General features: G+C 43.5%; 2 protein-coding genes across 3 annotated transcripts; both read right to left on the reverse strand.

The window, feature by feature from the left end:
• Positions 1–960: 960 nt before the first annotated feature.
• LOC115146592 (tuberoinfundibular peptide of 39 residues) lies at positions 961–4945 on the reverse strand. Of its 2 annotated transcripts, XM_029688667.2 has the most exons (3): positions 3451–4945; positions 2181–2317; positions 961–1779 (listed from the first exon to the last, which is right to left on the reverse strand). In XM_029688667.2, exons 2-3 carry the CDS (start codon positions 2294–2296, stop codon positions 1407–1409), a joined length of 489 nt encoding a protein of 162 aa, XP_029544527.1. In that variant the 5' UTR covers positions 2297–2317; positions 3451–4945; the 3' UTR covers positions 961–1406. The 2 variants fall into 2 exon arrangements, with proteins under 2 accessions (XP_029544527.1, XP_064859342.1); XM_065003270.1 differs by lacking the exon at positions 3451–4945 and having other exon boundaries at positions 2181–3440.
• A 6052-nt stretch (positions 4946–10997) lies between these two features.
• On the reverse strand, positions 10998–20917 carry LOC115145960 (ras and Rab interactor 3). Its single transcript, XM_029687675.2, is given in 15 exon segments — positions 10998–12228; positions 12440–12573; positions 12741–12904; positions 13050–13181; positions 13465–13576; positions 14555–14751; positions 15528–15682; positions 15889–16067; positions 16275–16948; positions 16951–17532; positions 17883–17974; positions 18063–18135; positions 19651–19765; positions 20011–20285; positions 20288–20917. Coding segments are annotated over 15 exon segments (3375 nt in total). The 5' UTR covers positions 20559–20917; the 3' UTR covers positions 10998–12008.
• Positions 20918–21921: the final 1004 nt, after the last annotated feature.

Below are 21921 nucleotides of genomic sequence, written 5' to 3' on the forward strand. Positions count from 1 at the left end.
GCCCGGCCAAGGGACAGATATATATATATAGAGAGAGAGAAAGAGAGAGAGAGACAGATAGAGAGAAAGACACAGACAGAGGGAGAGAGAGACAGATAGAGAGAAAGACACAGACAGAGGGAGAGAGAGAGCGATGGAGAGAGAGAAAGACAGACGGACAGAGAGAGAGAGAGAGAGAGCGAGAGAGACAGAGAGACAAAAGAGCGAAAAGATTAACTAATAAATCACAGGTCTGTCACATCATCAAATTAATGGCCCACTCGCCGTAAGTAATGGGGTCAGGCTGGTGTATTTAGCTGTGGCCCCATTTATTTTCTCAGCCATAAGTTTATTCAAATATTCAATTTGAAACACATCATAACTCAGGGTGTTGGGGGAATTGATCATCATCTGCAGTCCAAGGTCTTGGCTAAGGGTCTGTGCCCCCTAAGACACACACACGCACGCACACATGTACACATGTACACATACACACCACCACCTTCCTTTATCACCCTGCAGATTTGACTACCTCTCCTTTGAAATCTGTCTCTTTCTCTCCGCCGGTGTGAATGATGCCATCACTATACTGTTTATCAGGTTTGGGGGTGAAATCCATTTCAATTCAGGCCGAGATTCAATTTGAGGCGCTTTGTCGAGCGCTGTCGCTGTCGGGCAATGCGCTTTTTAAAGGCAATATATCCCCGCATGAGTGGAGATCCCGTTCACGATACACGCTGCAGATGTCGGCTCAATCGGAAAGTACCTTCAAATGAAACACCCTGCAACCCACCTCAGATTGAATCCATTCAAGAAGTAAACAGAAATTACAATTGTTTTTCAATTTACTGCTGTACATGATACCTTCCACCAGAGGGCATCAGTTTGTGGCGTAAGCTAAAAAAACTAGAAAATGACTGTTTGACAAAAATAAACTAGAACACTTGAACATAGAGGAACAACAACCATATTAATACAAGACATGATCACTTATTTGCTTTATTTCACACTCATTAATATTAACAATGTATAAAGAGTCCTGTGGTAGACCCTCAGCTGTACAACAGCACCTCCCAACAGCGCCATCTTAGTGTAAGTCGCTCTGGATAAGAGCGTCTGCTAAATGACTTAAATGTAAATGTAAATGGAAGTATCTCAATGCATTTACTACGTCAATCAATAATTCAACTGGATCAAAACAATCATATAAACATGATGCTCCATATTCAGAGTTCATTCTTCATCAAACGTCACACAAAAGGTCTGATAAAAATCTTTATTGACTTTTAAATTCTGAGTAATTGTTTTCAAATTGTAATTAGTACGTTATTCTTTTTTTTTTTTTTTATCAGGGCACGTTATTATTGTTCTTTTTTTTTTTTAAAATCAGGTTCCGTCATTTATACGTAGGCTTAGCAGTCATCTTATTACTGGGAATTGACGACCAACAGTTTCTGCATGTAGGAGTTAAGCCACTTCTGTCTCTCCATAGCTGTGAGCATCTTACTCTTCTCTCTGAACGCTACATCATCCGCCACCACGCTGTTCCTCTTCCCCTCATTGTTGGAGCCCTGCGGAGCCCAGTCGCCCAGCCAGCCCTTGGCCATATCCTCGTCCATCTGCCACCGGCCCACCACTGGGAGCCACTGCTCCCCCAGGAGCTCTGCTTTGCTCTTGGCCTCACCAAAGTACGGGGCTGACATCATCTGCATGCTCCAATCACGGAGCGAGATGGAAGGGTAGAGCACCTCCCACTCCTCCCTCTTGTTGGAGTCTCCTGGATCACTTGGAGAGGAACCTCTGGAAGAGTAGAGCAGGATGATAGAACAATAGATCTCATTAGGAACAATACAAACACGTCTATGGATAGAACTTCCATATAAGAATAAGAGTGCTCACTACCATAGAAAGATTGATCTCCGTACATTGTGTCTCAGTCTCAAAATACAACAGTAAAAGGGTAGATTCAGATGAAAGGAAGGCACACATCTGAGGAGAAGGGGGAAAAAGCTGCCCAGGCGAATGTCAAAATTGGTCCCGTTTCCACGGTCCTCACCTCGCCTCCTTTTCAAAATGTCAGAATGAAACGAGTTCTGTCCTCAAATCCTCTCCACGCTTCCCTCTGACATTTGGAAAAGGAGACATGGAGAGGACAGAAGACACAAGCGTCTCGTCATTATACCCAGTATGTCAGGTCATACCTGTGTATGGGTCGGAGGCGTGGCTGAGGGTAGCTGGAGGTCACCAGGGTCATGGCCATAAGGGTGAACAGCAGGAGGGCAGGGCGTGAGGCAGGGGGAGGAGCCACACCAGCCATCCTTAAACCCACACGACTGGCCTAACCGGCAACACAACCCACCAATCAGAATAGCACATATTAGTGTTTTATCATTTTACCAAACAGTACATTCATAGTCACTCACTCTTTGAAATAACTCTTTCACATTTATATTCAGTGAAAAAAAAAATAAGCTTACACACTTTAAGCTCCTACTTTACAAGCTATATACTCAGTACCTTCTCAAATGTCAACTGTCTAGCAATCAAGGAAAAAAATATATAACACACACACTATCAGTACACTAGATTTTCTCACTGATTTATAAAACAATGGAATTCTCGCAGAATTCTAGAGAACCCACATTAACGTACTGGTGCAGCATAAGGAGCCAGCACTCACGTCACACAATTCAGAAATCCACATGAACTGTGAATAAATACATGAGTTACCTACTCATCTCAGGTGTACTATGTTTTATACCATCTATTGCATTTCGTCGGTCGGTCATTGCCCATCCATATATTTATATGTACAAATTTTTATTCCATCCCTTTACATAGATTTGTGGGGTAGTTGTTGTGGAATTGTTAGATTACTTGTTAGATATTGCCACACTGTCGGAACTAGAAGCACAAGCATCTCGCTACACTTGCAATAACATCTGCTGAGCATGTGTACGTGACCAATACAATTCGATTTGATTTGATGTACTATGCTAAGAAATAAGTGGTAAATTGCTGCCAGTATTATTTCTACTTGGCCTACTCTATTTCTTCTGCTGTTGTTTTTGTGTGACTTTTCTTTGTTGCTTTCCTTCCGTCTTAAAACATAAGCAATCCAAAAGACACCAGAGAGCAGATTAAATTCATCATAGAATACTATAAATATACACATACATAAAAATAAAAAATATTTAAAAAAGCACAACAAAACTAACATTAACTTGAATGATAGGGCAAAATGTAGATTTCCGCCTAAATTAACATACCCGAACGTAATCATTTTTCATGAGATGGCCATAAACAATAACTGGTAATGTTGCATAGTCTCAGAAAGGTCTAGAACTCACCTTACTGTAAGACAATATATATCATAAGTTGCTGAGCTTTTACAAATTCTGAAATTGACATATTTCGTGAATTCATTCAAGTCAAGCAATGTCCCAAGATTTTCCGAAACATTGCACTTACTTTTGTTGATGAGCAGCGCCTTGTCGCCAGTACGTTGTGGTCGGGAACCTAAGTCTCCAGCTTTTTTTCTAACTTCAGGCTGGATAGCTCTTCTGTCATACAGCGTGGTGGAGAATGTTTGGAAGCTACTCCAGTGGTGACCTGAGTCTCCTGTCCCCTGGGCTCCAGCTGAGACTCAGGTAATGTACCACAGGTGAACCGCGCTTACTGTGTGCGTGTGTGTGTGTGTATGGTGGAGAGGTTAAGTACTCTCAAGTGTGAGTGTGTGTGCCCAGGGGTATGTACAGCCCACAATAAAGGGAGTCAGAGTTTGCCTGCTTATATACTCCTGCTTCTGACAGGGGGTAGGGATGATGTAGGGAGGGTAGGGGTGGTAGATGGTATGAGATTTAAAAAAAAGGCTACATCTCATTGTCTCCTTTAAAAACAGACCTGAAACATCATAAACAACACCGCTGGATGGATGTCCTGTTTGGTACAATTCTTAATATAGAGACAGGAGGAATCAGAGAACGAGAGAGAGAGAGGAGAGAGAGAGCTAGAGAGAGAGAGAGGAAGCCTGGCTTGTACCTCACAGACCATAATGATGTCTTGGGAAATCTAAAAAGTGTTTTAATCTAATAGCAGCACACACGTTGAGTCCATAACCCCGGAAGTCCTCATTCCCCGTGGTGGAATATCAGGTGGACGACATAGGGGCTAAAGGGCTTGACTCAAACGGTACACAGAATACAGAATACACAAGAGTGGTGTTTGTAGCATTAATTCTGTCTACTGCCTACGCACACCTTGGAATACGGGGAAGCAGGGAGAAGCAATGCATTGGTCTCGTTAAAATTGAAGAGTCCCTTTAGACACATGTCAAATACGACAAATCACTCTCAGCAAACAAACACATAGACACACACACAACAGAAAACATGCACACACAAAAATGCGGTCTTCTCTATGTGACAACTATGACGTACCGTTTACACTTCACTTTGTAAATGGTTTCTTTAGCTATCTATTGGCCAATCAAATAAATAAATATGCCCCAAAAAAAGCCTCATTCAAAATGTACCGTTTCAACACCTACACTTATACCCACACCTATATTTCAACATCAATGAACACCTTAGTCATAGAAGCAGAACCGGTCTGATTGATGGCCAAAGTACTGGACGTGCTCCTCTTTGTGAGACGATCAAAATGCATTTTCATACACCTGGTCTCGTTACCCAGGTGGAACTTCATTAGGTAGTCATTTTAAAATAATGGCCAGCATGGAAGGAGCTGTTTGTCAGAAGTACAGGCCCTTATACCTCCTTACCGGACGCTCATTATGGACAGACAGAGCGGAAGGAAGGAGAGGTGGAAAGAAAGACAAAGAGGGGAAGTAGGAGAGATGGGAAAATAAAAACACAAGAGGGAGAGAGACAGAGAAACACAAGCGGGGAACTTTTTTTCATTTGCTTAAATCATACTTAATTAACATATATTAAGTATAATATAAATGATCTAAATTGGTAACCATTTTAAATACATTTAATGCATTTAATGTCAATTGTATTTGTATTTTATTAGCATTTAAGTATATTAAATACTGTACATTTAAAATGATCTAAATTGGGACACTTTATATTTAAAATATATTTTGTGGACATTGAAGTTAAATATACTTTTTTGAAAGTATACTTTAGTATTCATACCTCTTGGATTTGTTCATTTTTTTGTTACGAAGTGAGATTAAAATTGATTTAATTGTAATTTTTTTGTCAACAATCTACACAAAATAATGTCAAAGTGGAAGATTTGTATTTTTTTTTTAAAGATTATTAGAAGTTAAATAACTAAAATATAGTCGTTGCTCCCTGAGTCAATACATGCTAGGAACACTGTTGTCAACGATTACGGCGGTGAGTCTTCTTGGGTAAGTATCTAAGAGCTTCACACACCTGGATTGTGCAATATTTATCCATTCTTTTTTTCATAATTCTTCAAGCTCTGTCAAGATGTTGGTGCTCATGACTACACAGAAATGTTCAAATCTTGCCTTTGATTTTCAAGCAGATTTAAGTCAAAACTGTAACTTGGCCACATTCGCTGTCTTCTTGGTAAGCAACTAGATTTGGTCTTGTGTTTGTATGTTAAAATGTCCTGCTAAAAGGTGAATTCCTCTCCCGGAGTCTGTTGTAAAGCAGACTGAACCAGGTTTCCTCAAGGATTTTGCCTGTGCTTAACGTTAACTCCATCCCGTTTCTTTTTATCCTGAAAAACTCCCCAGTATTTGCCAATGTCAAGCATAGCCATACCGTGAAGCAGCCACCACCATGCTTTAAAATAGGGAGGTAATTACTCAGTAATGTGTTGTCTTGGATTTGCCCCAAACATACGGCTTTTGCATTTACGCCAAAAGTTTTTTGTATACAATATCTACAGTATATTTTGGAAAATGTTGATTGTGTATATTTGTATTATTACTTTCCCTCTGTCTTTTAAATCATTACTGTGGAGTCACTATAATGTTGTTGATCCATCCTCGGTTTTCTCCCATCACAGCCATTGAACTCTGTAACTGTTTTACAATCCCCAATGGCCTCCTGGTAACATTCCTATCATGACTCAGGATGAAACCCAGATGCAGAATCTTGAGGCAGATGGTTCAAGTCTCAGAGATTTACTGAATATACAGGGGCAACAATGCTTTTTCCAAATCCAAGTGTATTTTTAATGAATACTAAATTACAAATAAAGCGATTGAAGTTGAAGACCAGTTTTAATGAGTGTGTTTAAATTTAATGATAGTGAACATATAGTATTTTATTATTTTATTTAATTAACCTTTATTTAACTAGACAAGTATAGTATTCTAAAAGACTGAAAAAACTTAACATAAAGTACACTTTTAACTTTTAAAAAGTGTGTTGAAGTGTAATGATATTATATTTACCGTATACATAAGATATACTTAAAAAATACATATCGTATTTGAAGTATATTATTTACATTTTATTTATTCAGAATAGTATAGTCAGAAGTTTACATACACTTAGGTTGAAGTCATTAAAACTCGTTTTTCAACCACTCCACAAATTTCTTGTTAACAAACTATAGTTTTGGCAAGTCGGTTAGGACATCTACTTTGTGCATGACACAAGTCATTTTCCCAACAATTGTTTACAGACAGATTGTTTCACTTATAATTCACTGTATCACAATTCCTGTGGGTCAGAAGTTTACATACACTAAGTTGACTGTGCCTTTAAATAGCTTGGAAAATTCCAGAAAATGATGTCATGGCTTTAGAAGCTGCTGATGGGCGAATTAACATCATTTGTGTCAATTGGAGGTGTACCTGTGGATGTATTTCAAGGCCTACTGTCAAACTCAGTGCCTCTTTGCTTGACATCATGGGAAAATCAAAAGAAATCAGCCAAGACCTCAGAAAAAAATTGGGAGCAATTTCTAAACGCCTGAAGGTACCACGTTCATCTGTACAAACAATAGTGCGCAAGTATGAACACCATGGGACCACGCAGCCGTCATACCGCTCAGGAAGGAGACATGTTCTGTCTCTTAGAGATGATGCGAAAAGTTTGGTGCGAAAAGTGCAAATCAATCCCAGAACAGGAAAGGACCTTGTGAAGATGCTGGAGGAAACTGGTACAAAAGTATCTATATCCACAGTAAAACGAGTCCTATATCGACATAACCTGAAAGGCCGCTCAGCAAGGAAGAAGCCACTGCTCCAAAACCGCCATAAATAAGCCAGACTACGGTTTGCAACTGCACATGGGGACAAAGATTGTACTTTTTGGAGAAATGTCCTCTGGTCTGATGAAACAAAAATAGAACTGTTTGGCCATAATGACCATCGTTATGTTTGGAGGAAAAAGGGGGAGGCTTGCAAGCCGAGGAACACCATACCAACTGTGAAGCATGGGAGTGACAGCATCATGTTGTGGGGGTGCTTTGCTGCAGGAGGGACTGGTGCACGTCACAAAATAGATGGCATCATGAGGATGGAAAATTATGTGGATATATTGAAGCAACATCTCAAGACATCATTCAGGAAGTTAAAGCTTGGTCGCAAATGAGTCTTCCAAATGGACAATGACCCCAAGCATACTTCCAAAGTTGTGGAAAAATGGCTTAAGGACAACAAAGTCAAGGTATTGGAGTGGCCATCACAAATCCCTGTCCTCAATCCTGTAGAAAATGTGTGGGCAGAACTGAAAAAGTGTGGGCGAGCAAGGGGGAGATCATGACAGAAAGAGATGTGGAATGTGTAAGACTGCGAGATGTAGGGAGACCGAGGGAGGCCGAGAGAAGCAACGTGATGAGGGGTAAGTAGTAAACGACAGGCCATCTTACAAAGACATCCTGGGGTCACACTATTCTAAAACATTGTGTCATCGTGTCAAGCAGAGCAGGGCTAAGATAGTGTCATTGCTCCAGAAGTAACTAAGGGCCTGGCACGAAAAAATGTAGTCCTGAAAAAGAGAGAAGAGGAAAAAGGGAAAGAAGAGGGATAAGTAAGTGAGGTGCGTTTTGACTCACCTCGTTTCAACGCACTCTTATGACGCTCACATAGCCTTAACCTCAACCTCTTTCTCACTGGTCTCTTTTTCTTCCCCTTTTTATCGCCCATGATCATTTCGCTGTCAGCTTCTCGGTGCTGTCTCCTTACTGTTGTTAGCTTCATCCAATCAAATGCAAGTATACATTTCCAAATGGAGAACGACATAAAGACACTTCGTGGCATTGCATAATACCAGTTCAATGATTCTGAAACCATGTCATCTCTAAACCTCTGTGTTGCATTGCAAAGAGGGTCCAAACAAAGAACTAACATATTGCATCATCGCCTTGTGCACTTTATGCAAATAGGGAGTCAACCAGTGGAAATGACGTCAGTGTGCTGCTAACAGCACTGCTTCCTCCACTGTCCCTGCCTCTGCTCGTACCAACCAATTAAGCTATAAAAAAAAATGTTTTAATTTGATAGTTCCATTGGCGACATTTCAAGCTAGATGTGGAGTGAGCTTTCGGTAAGTTCTTAAAGCTAAAATCCATAGTTGTTACATCCATTTTTGGAATTTGAATCCATGATATTATACCCATTGATTCTTGAAGAATATAACGTATAAATGCTTCATGAGCTTAGATCGATTGTCAAACCCCATCAGAACCCTAAGTAGAAGCTTGTTTTACACCATTGGTTATAAACACTGTAAATGTAAACAAACACTGTGTAGCCTCAAAACATGGTTACAACTATACTTGTGTCATCATGGATGGTCAGTCCTTGCAGATTACCGACCATTTCGAATCCCACCATACCTTCTCCGCTATGCAATCTGATTTCAGAGCTGGTTATGGGTGCACCTCAGCCACGCTCAAGGTCCTGAACGATATCTTAACCGCCATCGATAAGAAACAATACTGTGCAGCTGTCTTCATTGACCTGGCCAAGGCTTTCGACTCTGAAGCCTTGGTTTCTCAAATGGTTGCCTCGCCTGTTTCACCAACTACTTCTCTGATAGAGTTCAGTGTGTCAAATCGGAGGGCCTGTTGTCCGGGCCTCTGGCAGTCTCTATGGGGGTGCCACAGGGTTCAATTCTTGGACCGACTCGCTTCTCTGTATACATCAATGATGTCGCTCTTGCTGCTGGTGAGTCTCTGATCCACCTCTACGCAGATGATACCATTCTGTATACTTCTGGCCCTTCTTTGGACACTGTGTTAACAACCCTCCAGACGAGCTTCAATGCCATACACCTCTCCTTCTGTGGCCTTCAATTGCTCTTAAATACAAGTCAAACTAAATGCATGCTCTTCAACCCATCGCTGCCTGCACCTGCCTGCCTGTCCAACATCACTAGTCTGGACGGTTCTGACTTAGAATATGTGGACAACTACAAATACATAGGTGTCTGGTTAGACTGTAAACTCTCCTTCCAGACTCACATCAAACATCTCCAATCCAAAGTTAAATCTAGAATTGGCTTCCTATTTCACAACAAAGCATCCTTCACTCATGCTGCCAAACATACCCTTGTAAAACTGACCATCCTACTGATCCTCGACTTCGGCCATGTCATTTACAAAATAGCCTCCAATACACTACTCAATAAATTGGATGCAGTCTATCACAGTGCCATCCGTTTTGTCACCAAAGCCCCATATACTACCCACCACTGCGACCTGTACGCTCTCGTTGGCTGGCCCTCGCTTCATACTCGTCGCCAAACCCACTGGCTCCAAGTCATCTACAAGACCCTGCTAGGTAAAGTCCCCCTTATCTCAGCTCGCTGGTCACCATAGCAGCACCCACCTGTAGCACGCACTCCAGCAGGTATATCTCTCTAGTCACCCCCAAAACCAATTCTTCTTTTGGCCGCCTCTCCTTCCAGTTCTCTGCTGCCAATGACTGGAACGAACTACAAAAATCTGTGAAACTGGAAACACTTATCTCCCTCACTAACTCTAAGCACCAGCTGTCAGAGCAGCTCACAGATTACTGCACCTGTACATAGCCCATCTATAATTTAGCCCAAACAACTACCTCTCCTCCTACTGTATTTATTTATTTTGCTCCCCATTATTTCTATCTCTACTTTGCACATTCTTCCACTGCAAATCTACCATTCCAGTGTTTTCCTTGCTATATTGTATTTACTTCGCCACCATGGCCTTTTTTTGCCTTTACCTCCCTTATCTCACCTCACTTGCTCACATTGTATATAGACTTATTTTTCTACTGTATTATTGACTGTATGCTTGTTTTACTCCATGTGTAACTCTGTGTTGTTGTATGTGTCGAACTGCTTTGCTTTATCTTGGCCAGGTCGCAATTGTAAATGAGAACTTGTTCTCAACTTGCCTACCTGGTTAAATAAAGGTGAAATAAAAACAATTTTAAAAAATCCATAGCTCTGCCTATGAATTTGAGAGTGGTTACATTTCTCCAGTCCCATCCCTCAGCTTGTTAGCAAAACAGAGGCGGGGTGGCGCTTTGTTATTGTTTCAATTAAGGACTCTGTTACGTGCGCAAACTGATAACCTCTTAGACGTCATCTCGCGTACTCTCCATCTCCCTCTCTCCTCATCTCTCCGTCTCTCCGTCTCTCCATCTCTCCCTCTCCTCATCTCTCCCCCTCTTTATCTCTCCCGCTCTCCATCTGACATACAGACAACACACCCCCTCATTTCTTTGTACCCCCAAAACGTCACAGACAGAAAGACATCACACATGCACTCACCAACACAAATAACCTGATATATCCTTGTCCTGTCTCCTTTTGTAAGACAATATTTCACTTCATTCTGATTTTTTAGGAAAGCAAAACCAATATGACATAATTTTCCACAGAATTCTACACGGGTAAATGAGGGATTTTGTTATTCAGTGTGTGGATTAATTCTATTGATACCACATTGGAATTTCTGAAAGGAAATTCAGCATTTCTTCTCCTGATACGTCCACATAAAACAGTTCACATATGAAAAACGACACAATTCACTTATCAAATGTGAAAAAACAATACAAGACACACACTATATAAAGTCATGGTGACAGTTTAATTAATTACAGTATAATATGGCTTAGCACCATTAACCAATGTAAACCATGAGTGCCTGGTAGACTTAAGGGAATTGCGTTTGACCTTAATGGATGGTATTGTAACAGATACCTTCTAGAATGAGACATCAAAGGTTCTTTCAGGACATTGATGAAACCTATCCACAGCACAGCTGCAAGAGTATACAAATCCAGCAGAGCAAATATGGATATACAGAGAGTAGCAGTCTTTCTTGAGCATATAAACCCACTCAGATAATATTGGCAAGGATATTGTCATGCAAAATTCAATTAGCTAAACCATTGAACAGCTCATTGTCTGTCGTAACTGTTGAAGAAGCGTAAAGTCGGTTAAATATGAAAATGAACACCGACCAGACAGGATACATGGTCGGCCCAAATTAGACCCTATTCCCTACATCCCTACATACATATTCCCTACATAGTGCCCTTAATGGTCCCCCGGTCAAAAGTACTGCACTACTAGGGAATAGAGAATAGGGTGCTATTTGGGATGCAAGCTGAGTCTCCTTGTCCTGATCCTTTATCTTTTAATTATCCATGCCATTGTACCCTTTCAAACTAGAGGAGGACAATATCCCTTTATCGCTGCAGCTTTGGTCAACCTTGCAGGGACTCACTGAGCAAGATGAGTCAGTGTAGAAGTCATACAGAAGCCAAAGTAAACTTGAGTGAAATTTAGACCTGAGGTCCTAGGTGTGGTGATGGTTCTCTTCTTTCACAAAGTCTCCACATGTTCTCAAACCTGAAGATGGTATTTTTATTGAAGATTGTATGGTTTGGCAGAACTATCATGTCCATCTTGGACTTGAGTCCATTTTGCTCCACGAAAGAAAAAAAAATCCATGTCTCGTTTAAAATGTCTGTTGTGGTTGAGGAGGATGCCATTGTATTCCCTTGAGCAGCTCCTCAATCATTTGAGCTTCGTCTGACTATGCACGCACCACACACTCACACACACACCTTAATATCATATCTCGATCAGCCTCTTCTCCTCGTCAGGCTCTGTCTCCGCTGTGGGTGCTGGCTCCTCACTCTCTGCCTCCTGCCCTTCCGACTCTGTCCTTCCAGGCCGGTAGACAAAATGGTACTCCTTGCGGGGCTCACAGTGGTGGAAACTAGACTTGATGGTGAGGGGGGACTCCCCCGGGGCCAGGAGCTGGTAGTGGCCCTCAACTAGTACACTCAGGCTGTGGAATAGAATAGAATAAAATAGAATCGATACTTTATTGTCCATTTTGTGAGAAAGGTAAATGTGTCTTTTGCCTACATCAACCATCCCAAAAGCATACACATACACTATTGACAGGCACAGTGTCAGCCGCAGAGCAGCATGCCTGGATGGAGACGCTTTTAGGGGTTAAATGCCTTGCTCAAGGGCACAACGGCAGGAGATTGTACCTGTAGAACTCTGGCTCCAGCACCTCGAACTTGTCAGCACACTGGGCACACAGGTCCTGGGCCGTGGTGGTGGGGAGAACCCCCAGGGTCTTAGTGTTAGACCCCGCCTCCAGGAACGACACATTGATGAAGTCCTGGAATGGGACCAGAGCAAAAAGCGGGAGGACATCAGATATCATAGGAAAATTGTTTTCGTAGTGACAATTACAATTTCAAAGAATAATCATACAGTCATAACTATCCAATATCCCAATACTGAGGTGACATTTTGTATTGTATTCATGTGGTGGTCCAAACTGACCTGTACAGATGAGCGTGACACCTGAGCCTTGTTCAGGGTGCGTCTCTTCTCCCAGCGGTGGATAGAGTCCTGGATCTCCAGACTGAGCTGCTGTGTCACCGCCTGCTTGTCATAGTTCTTTATGTGCTCCAAGGCTCCATACGTGGTCGTCAGGTAGTAGGAGCCTGGTGACACACACACAAAATATAGTCACCATTAACAGTGGTACTATCTGTGTGTTTGGGTACAGCAGTTGGTATGAGTGTGTCCGCATGTGTGCTTGCGTCTGCACCTATGTGTGCGTGTGTATGGCATTTCGTTTCTCCCTACCTTCTCCTAGCTGCAGTGCAGGGTCCATCAGCTCCATCATGTACTCTACGTCCAGTAGCAGGAAGGCCGTGTTGCTCCTGGCCAGGACGTACATCAGCACTGGCAGGAAGTCATCTACACCAAATGCTTTTCCTGTTGGCAAGTCAACCGCCATCCCAATCAGTTCACATGACAGTCAGGTATTTGTAAACGTTGGTGTCGCCAGGCAGTAATGATCGCTCATCATCAACTTCAATCTGCACTCTTACACTAGCCTTGATTTCCATGCTTCCTAACGTTCGTTTGGAGGTAGTCGAGGAAATAAGCAAGACTTGGAAGGATGGCATTGTGAGACTACTGTTACACTAGCAAACATGACAAAGATCATTATAATTGAACCACCTAAATCTACCCGGCAACAAAGACAGTGCCTCACCTGGGCAGCCTATAGACATGGACTCATAGATGATCTTGCAGGTCTTGAGGAGCAGATCAATCTTCTTCTGAGGGGAGTACTCAAGGTGGAGGGTCATCAGCTTCAGCTGGATCTAAGATAGATAGATAGATAGATAGATAGATAGATAGATAGATAGATAGATAGATAGATAGATAGATAGATAGATAGATAGATAGATAGATAGATAGATAGATAGATAGATAGATAGATAGTATTCACCCCCTTGGATTTTTGCACATTTTGTTATGTTACAAAGTGGGATTGAAATAGATTTTTAGCTGCAATATGTAACTTTTTGAGCTACCTGACCAAATTTACATAGAAATGTGTGTAATAGATATGTCATTCTGATTGAAAGCAAGTCTAAGAAGTGGTAGATCTGTTCTATGTGGGCTATTTTTATGCTTCCCTTTCTTAAGTTTAGTTTTTGCAGGGGGTTTTGTACACCAGCTTCAAACATCTGAAAATACAATATTTTGGTTATGGAAAATGTATTTCACAGCGGTTTAGATGGTACAATGATTCTCTACACTATACTTGTCACATATACTGAAATTAAGAGAACTATTCAAATTTTAGCCATGATCCCCAACACCTTGACAGAGCTTGAATTTTTTTGTTTAAGAATAATGGGCAAATATTGCACAATCCAGGTGTGCAAAGCTCTTAGGGACTTACCCAAGAAGACTCACGGCTGTAGTCACTGCCAAAGGTGATTCTAACATGTATTGACTCAGGCGTGAATACTTATCTAATCAAGGTATATTCGTGTTTTAGTTTATATTCATAATTCATCTTCCACTTTGACTTTACAGAGTATTTTGTATAGATCACAATTAAATCAATTTGAATCCCACTTTGTAGCACAATAACATGTGAAGAAATCCAAGGGGGGTGAATACTTATGATACCCAGTATAGATAGGTACTTTATTAATCCCAGAGGGGAAATCCACATCGGACAAAAACACACAAGACAAATAGTCAGGAGCCATAGAAAGTGATCAAAGGGTCCAAGCAACGCACTACACAGAGAATCATGTGCCGTTTCAGATGCAGCCCTTGTCTACCTTCTCCATGACAGGGATCTCTGGAACGCTGGTGGTGACCCCCAGATCTGTGGTGGTGGTGCCCAGGACCACACTCTGGTTCTCCTTCAGCCTCTTCAGAGAGCCCCCCCTGGAGTGGATGTCCTTCAGGCCGGAGTAGACAGCCTCCCGCAGAGGCTTCAGCACAGCCTTACACAGAGCAGCCTCCATAATCACCTCTGGAGAGGTACAAGACCCAAAACAAAGACAGGTTAGAAATCATTGGGGAGAGAGCATGTTGCGGCCACAGTTAGTCTTCTGTGCAGTGCAAAGAGTAAAGGAGGAAACTCTAATGTGGCTACGCAATGCTGCTGGTTATTATACTCTCTACGCAAATACGGAAGCCGATTAATTCAAGTGTTTTTGGAACTATTGTCATTTTGCCTGCAATTTTGCTTGCATTTTGCATACTGTAGTTCTTTATGAGGGGGGGGGGGGGATCTATCCAAATGGTTATTAATTCAGTATGAATATTATCCTCCCTTTAATATATATTGTATTCTGTATGTACACTTTGTAAGAAAACCTGACATTCAGCATTTCATGCTGGAGGCTAAATAAGTTGTATCTCAAAGGGGACTTCTTGTAAACTGGCAACCCAGTTAAGCCATCAAATGTCAACGGTGACAACGCTCACTAACAACGATGTCTTCTGTCCCTGTTGTAATTTGATAGGTGCCACTACAAAGTCTAATTTACCACGCACAAAGAGAAGACTGGTAATGACAACTGCCTCCTGTTTGACAGGGAATAATGGGAACATAATGGGAACATTTTTGTCAAAAATCTTCAAATGAACATACCCACCATATCCAGTGTCCAACGGGACAATTAAAGTAAGGAACAAGTGGAACTTTAACCGTGTAAGGATTGGAGGAATGGAGTGGAGTCATTCATCTGTATTGACAGATGAATGTTGAGTATATCGAGGGGAATTATGTAAGTAGGCAGGTACCTAGTTTGTCCTCTGTGTAGACGTTGGGCTCCAGGAGGTTCTGCAGCTCAGTGCTCTGGATGAGGTAACTCTTCAGCTGGGTTATCATCTGCCTGATCTCCTGCAGCAGCTCAGTGCTGGAGCTGTGCTTCCCCATGGTCTCCAGAATGTACACCCTGGGATAGATTCACTAATTAGTCGATCAAGGGTTTCTGAAGTGATCTTTATTTTATGCCAATTTAAGGGACATTTTCCGTGGCTGGACAGAGATAAGAGTTGAAATGAAGAAGATTCTGCTTTGAATGAAAATATGTTCGGCCCTAATCAGCCCATCAACTAAGAGATTCTAAAAAACAAAATCTTCAGTTGAACTGGTCCGTACCTGTAATCCTTCACCAGGTTCCCGAAGTAGGAACTCCCGTCCCGGGACAGTTCCACCATCCTCTTCTGCAGCTTGTGGTCAGCGCTCATGAAGTTGGTGAACACACTGGAGAAGTTGACCATGGAGAGGCGTTGCTTGGCACGGTCCAGCATGATGGTCGGGGTCCTTTTCATTGGCACCTGGGGTTTGTTGGTTTTTCAATGATAAGTACTTTATTTTACAGGAAAATGTCGTGCAAATTCTCATACAGTAAGACAGCAACAGCAGCAAGTGAAGATTGTAGTTAGGATCATGTTAGTTACACAGCTGAGCTGCATAATAATGTTAAATGGGACTTCCTGGGGAAATAAAGGTTGAAAATAAATTAATGAAATGAATATATATACTTTGGTATTGTTGGTCCCAACGGCCCCTCCAGCCTGACTGGCCACCGTGTCGGCCTCCTCCTCTGTGCTGCTGGTAGAGTAAGAGTCATGGTCCAGTGCAGGGAGGGCCGCGCCACCATCAGGGGCGTACAGGGACACATCTGCCCCCCTGGCCTCCCTCACCTCCCCCTCAGCGATGGAAATGGCCCTCCGGGCTGGCGAGGGGATGCTGGAGGTCTGGGGTGTGTCTGATGACGCATTGATTGAAAGAAGTCCTCCACCTATCACGTCTGGGGAGAGAGTTGTAGTGGGCGTGGCCTGGGAGGGCTTATTCTTTCTGGGAGGCGGGACTGGCGGTGCGGCCCTCTTCGTCAGAGGGGCTGGTGCAGCCACGCTAACAGCGTCACTGCTGTTTGAGGTCTCTGATGTCCCTTGCCTCTGCAGTGTCTCACCAGCATAGGGCTCCACTCTTAACTCCTTCTTCTCCTCTACCATGTTGGTGGTGCCGTCGATGCACACCAGTGAAGCAACAGGCACTGTGTCAACACTGCCCTCCTCCTTCATCTTCCTCTTTGAGGGTGTGGTGAGGGTCAGGGGGCCTCCTTCTGGCTGGGGCGGCTCCTGTCCTGGGGGTGGGGGACGCTTCTCTGAGGGCATCCGCCGTAGGGGCACAAGTGGTATCCTGTGTGGGGAGGCCGGGGTCCTGGGTGCTGATGTCTAGCTGTTGCTCCGTGTGGTGACAGATGCTGTAGAGGCTGAGTAGCTGCTACTGAGTCAGTGGCTGTAACTGACACCTCTCTCTCTGAGAAAAGCTGAGAAGCAGCTCTCTCTCCCTCCCCACTGCCTTTGCTGCTGTTTCCTTCTCCTTTTTGCCCTAACTTGGTTGTAACTCTAAGAGGTGTGGGTGGTGAGCGTGGGGAGGGGGAATCAGACGTCCCTCTGTTCCCATGCTTGGCCCCCTGTGACAGTAACAATCCCTCAGGGGCATTAGGGGGTCGGGGTGGGGGGCGTTTGAATTTGGGGGGTACTTGGCCCTGCCCTTGGCCTGGGGTGTTCAGGCTCTGGCTCCTGAGGATGGGAGCAACGACGGGAGAGGAGGCCTCCAGGCTGCTGCAATACTCCTCAATGAAGACGGGGTTAACGTACCACAGCCGCTCGTTACCGGTCCCAGCAGACAGATGGATCTCACAGGAGGAGCTGTGACCCCGGCGCTGGTCTACTGGTGTGTCCCTTTGTCCTGGATCCTCAGAGGAACTGTTCAGCTGAGAGCCCCAGAAATCTGACCGGAGAAACTGACAATTACCCATCACACTATCACTAGAGAGCTGAACCCCATCATTAGACATTCATGTTACTCTTATGTTCATTTTACTCTTATGTTCAAAATATGCTGAATCTTTGTTGAATCTGGAGGGTTGTGTTGTGTAGATATTAAAGGAGGAAGCTCGCCTTAATATATTCAGTACAGGACAGTTCACTGTCTGAACATCCGCTCACTCACACATCAACACGGTTGTCACACTTCCTCTCTATTTCACCAAATGGCTCCTACACTTTTATTTTTGCCTTACCGTGAGATAATGTGCCCCTACCCCATAGACACACCAAAGGAAGAAACATTCAAAGTACCTGAGCCTAACTCCGATATCGTCTCTATATCTTCATACTTGGTTGCCTGGACGATGACCTCAGGCAACCTCAGAGTGAAGGGGAGAATATCCCTGGAAGAGAATTCATGATTATTCATTTAGAACAAGTGAATATGTTGAGTGCCAGGCTGTAGGATATGAAGTATCAGTCTTGTCTTACCGGCTGACACAGTAGAAGGAGATGAGTTTGAAGATGGTGTCAAAGACCAGGACAGACCCTTCCAGGTAGATCACTGTTACGGGATGGAAAGGGTGGTAATAACGCAAAACTGTATCAATATTGACACTGTATCAATACTGATATTAGATACTGATACTGTATCAATTCTGAAGCAACTGACAGTCATGCTTGTATACATGTTTAATTGATGAGTGGTCCTTTGGGATCAAACGACACACCCTATCCTGGCATTGCAAGCGCCATGCCGTTCCAACTGAGCCACAGAGGATCACTCTACATCACAATGATCCCTTAATCATGTAGTAGGGACAGATTGGGGCATGCTCACATGATTTTCTTTCTCTCTGTGTCTCTCTCTCTCTCTCTCTCTCTCTCTCTCTCTCTCTCTCTCTCTCTCTCTCGCTCTCTCGCTCTCTCGCTCTCTCTCTCTCTCTCTCATATATCGTGCATAACTATACTATGGTAACTATCAATGTGCAAAGTGAAACTTAAACCCATCCAAGCCACAGACAATAACTATTTATAGAGGGGAGAAAACTTTGAAAGTTGACAGAGATGAGCAAAAGATAACAACTTTGTTACAAGCACTTCCCAATCCTAGGCCAACACATTTACTGGACGTAGCTGCAAGGACATGCATACCAAGTGCATTTCATGCACTCCTTGACAAATATAGATTCTGAACATGCAGATATTGTTATACTGGATACTTTACATATCTGGACATCTCTCTCACACACACACACACCTAACCTGGACTCAGGGGTAGACGTAACATAGTAAACGTAAATCGGGGACATTCCAATTATACTGTATGTTGCATTTTGTATGGTATGTATTATGGATTAGGGTTAGGGGTTAGGGTCAGGGTTAGGGTTAGTTAAGTTTGGTATGGTTATATAAGACAGAAGGTTACGTAGGGCAAAAACTAAAGTAGGGTGGCCTGGATTTATATTTACTATGTTGTCTAGTCTATGATACCAGGCTGCACACACACACACAAACACACACACACACACCTCCCTACACTGCGGCCGGGGTCTGGTGAGCTCAGAGTGTCAGGAAGTCCTGTACTGTCGACATACAGCCCAGAAGAGCAGGGGACAGGAAGTTAGTACCCTCACCCTCCCCTCTCCACCACAGAAGTCACACATGTCACATAGAGCAGCTGTAATAATGTGTTCTGTGTGTGGATGGATGGGCAAGCATCATGTGTTCTGTGTGTGTGGATGGATAGATGGCCTAGCATCATGTGTTCTGTGTGTGTGGATGGATGGGCTAGCATCATGTGTTCTGTGTGTGTGTGGATGGATGGGCTAGCATCATGTGTTCTGTGTGTGTGTGGATGGATGGGCTAGCATCATGTGTTCTGTGTGTGTGGATGGATGGGGTAGCAGGACCAAGGGCTTTAACACTGATATTCCCCATATCTAGTTACCACTGACTGTTCACTAGGGTTTGAGGACAGGACACCTTTGAGTGGGAAACTGTGAAGGCTTAGGGTTAGAATAAAGTTGTTACAAGGTGCATTACAACATTATAGACCATCTCTAGTTAGGATACTCACATGACTTCTCCTCTTTAACCAGAATGTCCTGGACCTGAAGCTCCCCCTGCTGGTTAGACACACGTACTGACAGAACCATGGCCTTCTGGTCCGGGCTTTTGCGCACTAAAAAGATCTGGGTGCACAAAGTCACGCTATCAATATCATAAGGAAATATCTCTACAGTGATATTTGTTATGTCAGAAAACGATGTCTGGCCCTTCATGTGTTTGTGTGTGTGTATGTATTTGACGTCTATGTTTGCAAGTCTATGAAAGGGTGTTTGAGTAATAAATGAATCCAAATGTGAGGCTCATTATCCTCAGACAGTAACAACATGTGCCTGTGTGTTTGCGTAAATAGAATTTGTCTATCACTCACCCCAGGAGTTTCTTTCTTCAGTATAAGTGAGGATTTCTCCTGGGCCATGGCTAACTGCAACCACACAGGACATGTTTTGATCAGCTTCTCCAGGATACTGATGCTAGGTGGTGGGGCTGTGGCTGTGGCTGGGGTTGGGGCTGAGGAGGGCTTAGCTGAAAGAGGGACTAGTGGGGTGGGGAGAGGGGGAGACGAGGGCTTGGTAGATGGAAGAGGGGGTCTGGGGAGAGCAGGGGAGGATGGCTTCGCTATCGAGTGAGGGTGAGGAACAGGGGTCTCGGCTGGGATGGACCGGAGAGTTTTCCAGTTGCTGAGGGTCCAGGAAGAGGGGGAGGAGAACTTTGAGACAGGAGGAACAGGGGGAGAGGAGAAAGGAGATAAGGAGGGTTTTGAGAGAGGATGAATGGGGGAGTGGGGGGAGGGGGTTTTGCTATAGGAGGTACACAGGCAGAGGAGAGAGGAAGTGAGGAGGGATTTGGGACTGGGTGAGAGGAAAGTGCTGGTACGGTTGGCTCTGAAGAAGAGAGCTCTGGGACTGAAGAGGACATATCTAAGGGGAGAGGAGGAGGAGAGACATCCAAGATATTAGGAAAAGGGATTGTAGAGGGTACTGAGACTTGAGGGGATATTGGTGTGGGGAGGAGTGAAGTGGATGCCTCTGCTAGGGGTTTGGGGAGTGGGGGGTACAGTCCTCTGGGACAGTGGCATGAGGGACATCAGTGGTGTCAGTGGAGCCAATGGTCAAGTCAATTTGAGGAGGGAGCGGTTCAGATGCTGAAAGAAGGGGTGGTGTGGATGAGGAGGGTGAGGAGGGAGTGAGGGGTTTAGGGGGAGGGGGTGGAGGAGTCTAAATGGAATGGTGGTGAGGGAGTGGGGTCAGCGGGTGAGACAGGGGTGGGGGTGAGACAGGGGAGAGGAGGGTTTAGAGGGGGAGTCGGGGGAGTCATCAGGGGTGGTTCTGAGGAGAGGGGGGTCTAGGTGGAGGGAACGGTGCTGTTGACCCTGAGGATAAGTTAGGGGTGAGGGGGGGTCTAGGTGGGGAGCGAGACTCAGCATTCACCCTATGGAGAGAAGTGAGGGAGAGATTAGATTTCCTTACTAATGTCCCTTAGCCATGGGTAAGGTATGGTTATATTACCCATGGCTGTGTATATCATGTACTCATTGGTGCAAAAAGTACCTACATGTAATTGTCATACTTGAGTGAAAGTAAATGTAATTGCTAAAATATACTTAAGTATCAAAAGTAAAAGCATAAATATTTTTCAAGTTCCTTATATAAAGCAAACAAGACGGCACCAATTTTTTTATTTTTTTGTTACACTCAGACATAATTTACAAACGAAGCATGTGTGTTTAGTGAGTCCACCAGATCAGAGGCCGTAGGGATGACCAGGGATGTTCTCTTGATAAGTGTGTAAATTGGACCATTTTCCTTTCCTGCTAAGCATTCAAAATATAATGAGTACTTTTGGGTGTCAGGGAAAATGCATGGAGTAAAAAAGTACATTAATTTCTATAGGAAATGTTGTCAAAAATACAAAAAGTAAAGTACAGATACCCAAAGAACCTACTTAGGTAGTACTTTAAAGTATTTTTCCTCAAGTACTTTACACCACCGCATGTACTGTATATTAGTCACATGTGCAGTACATAACGCACCTACGCCTGAAATACTTGGGAAATATCTGTGGCTAACAGTTCAAATGCAAAGAGGTCCAAGAACAACGTTTTCAGTCGGCTCAACGGTAGTGGAGAGATCATGAAAAAAACATGTCAACCATGACTCATGCATGCCGTCTGCAATCCTCCTCTCCAGTTAGGAACATTTCCCCACATTCTCAGCAGATTCAGCAAATACACCCCCCCCTGAAGCTGCCCTCTTCTCGTTTTCATCTGGATCCCCCACCT

The sequence above is a fragment of the Oncorhynchus nerka genome, linkage group LG18 (genome assembly GCF_034236695.1).
Source record: "Oncorhynchus nerka isolate Pitt River linkage group LG18, Oner_Uvic_2.0, whole genome shotgun sequence".
Classification (NCBI taxonomy): Eukaryota; Metazoa; Chordata; class Actinopteri; order Salmoniformes; family Salmonidae; genus Oncorhynchus; species Oncorhynchus nerka.

Coding starts and splice junctions, on each gene's coding strand:
- LOC115146592 (XM_029688667.2), bottom strand. CDS start 2,296: ATGGCTGGTGTGGCTCCTCCCCCTGCCTCACGCCCTGCCCTCCTGCTG. Junction 1,780..2,180: donor CGCCTCCGACCCATACACAG/GTATGACCTGAC, acceptor CTACTCTTCCAG/AGGTTCCTCTCCAAGTGATC.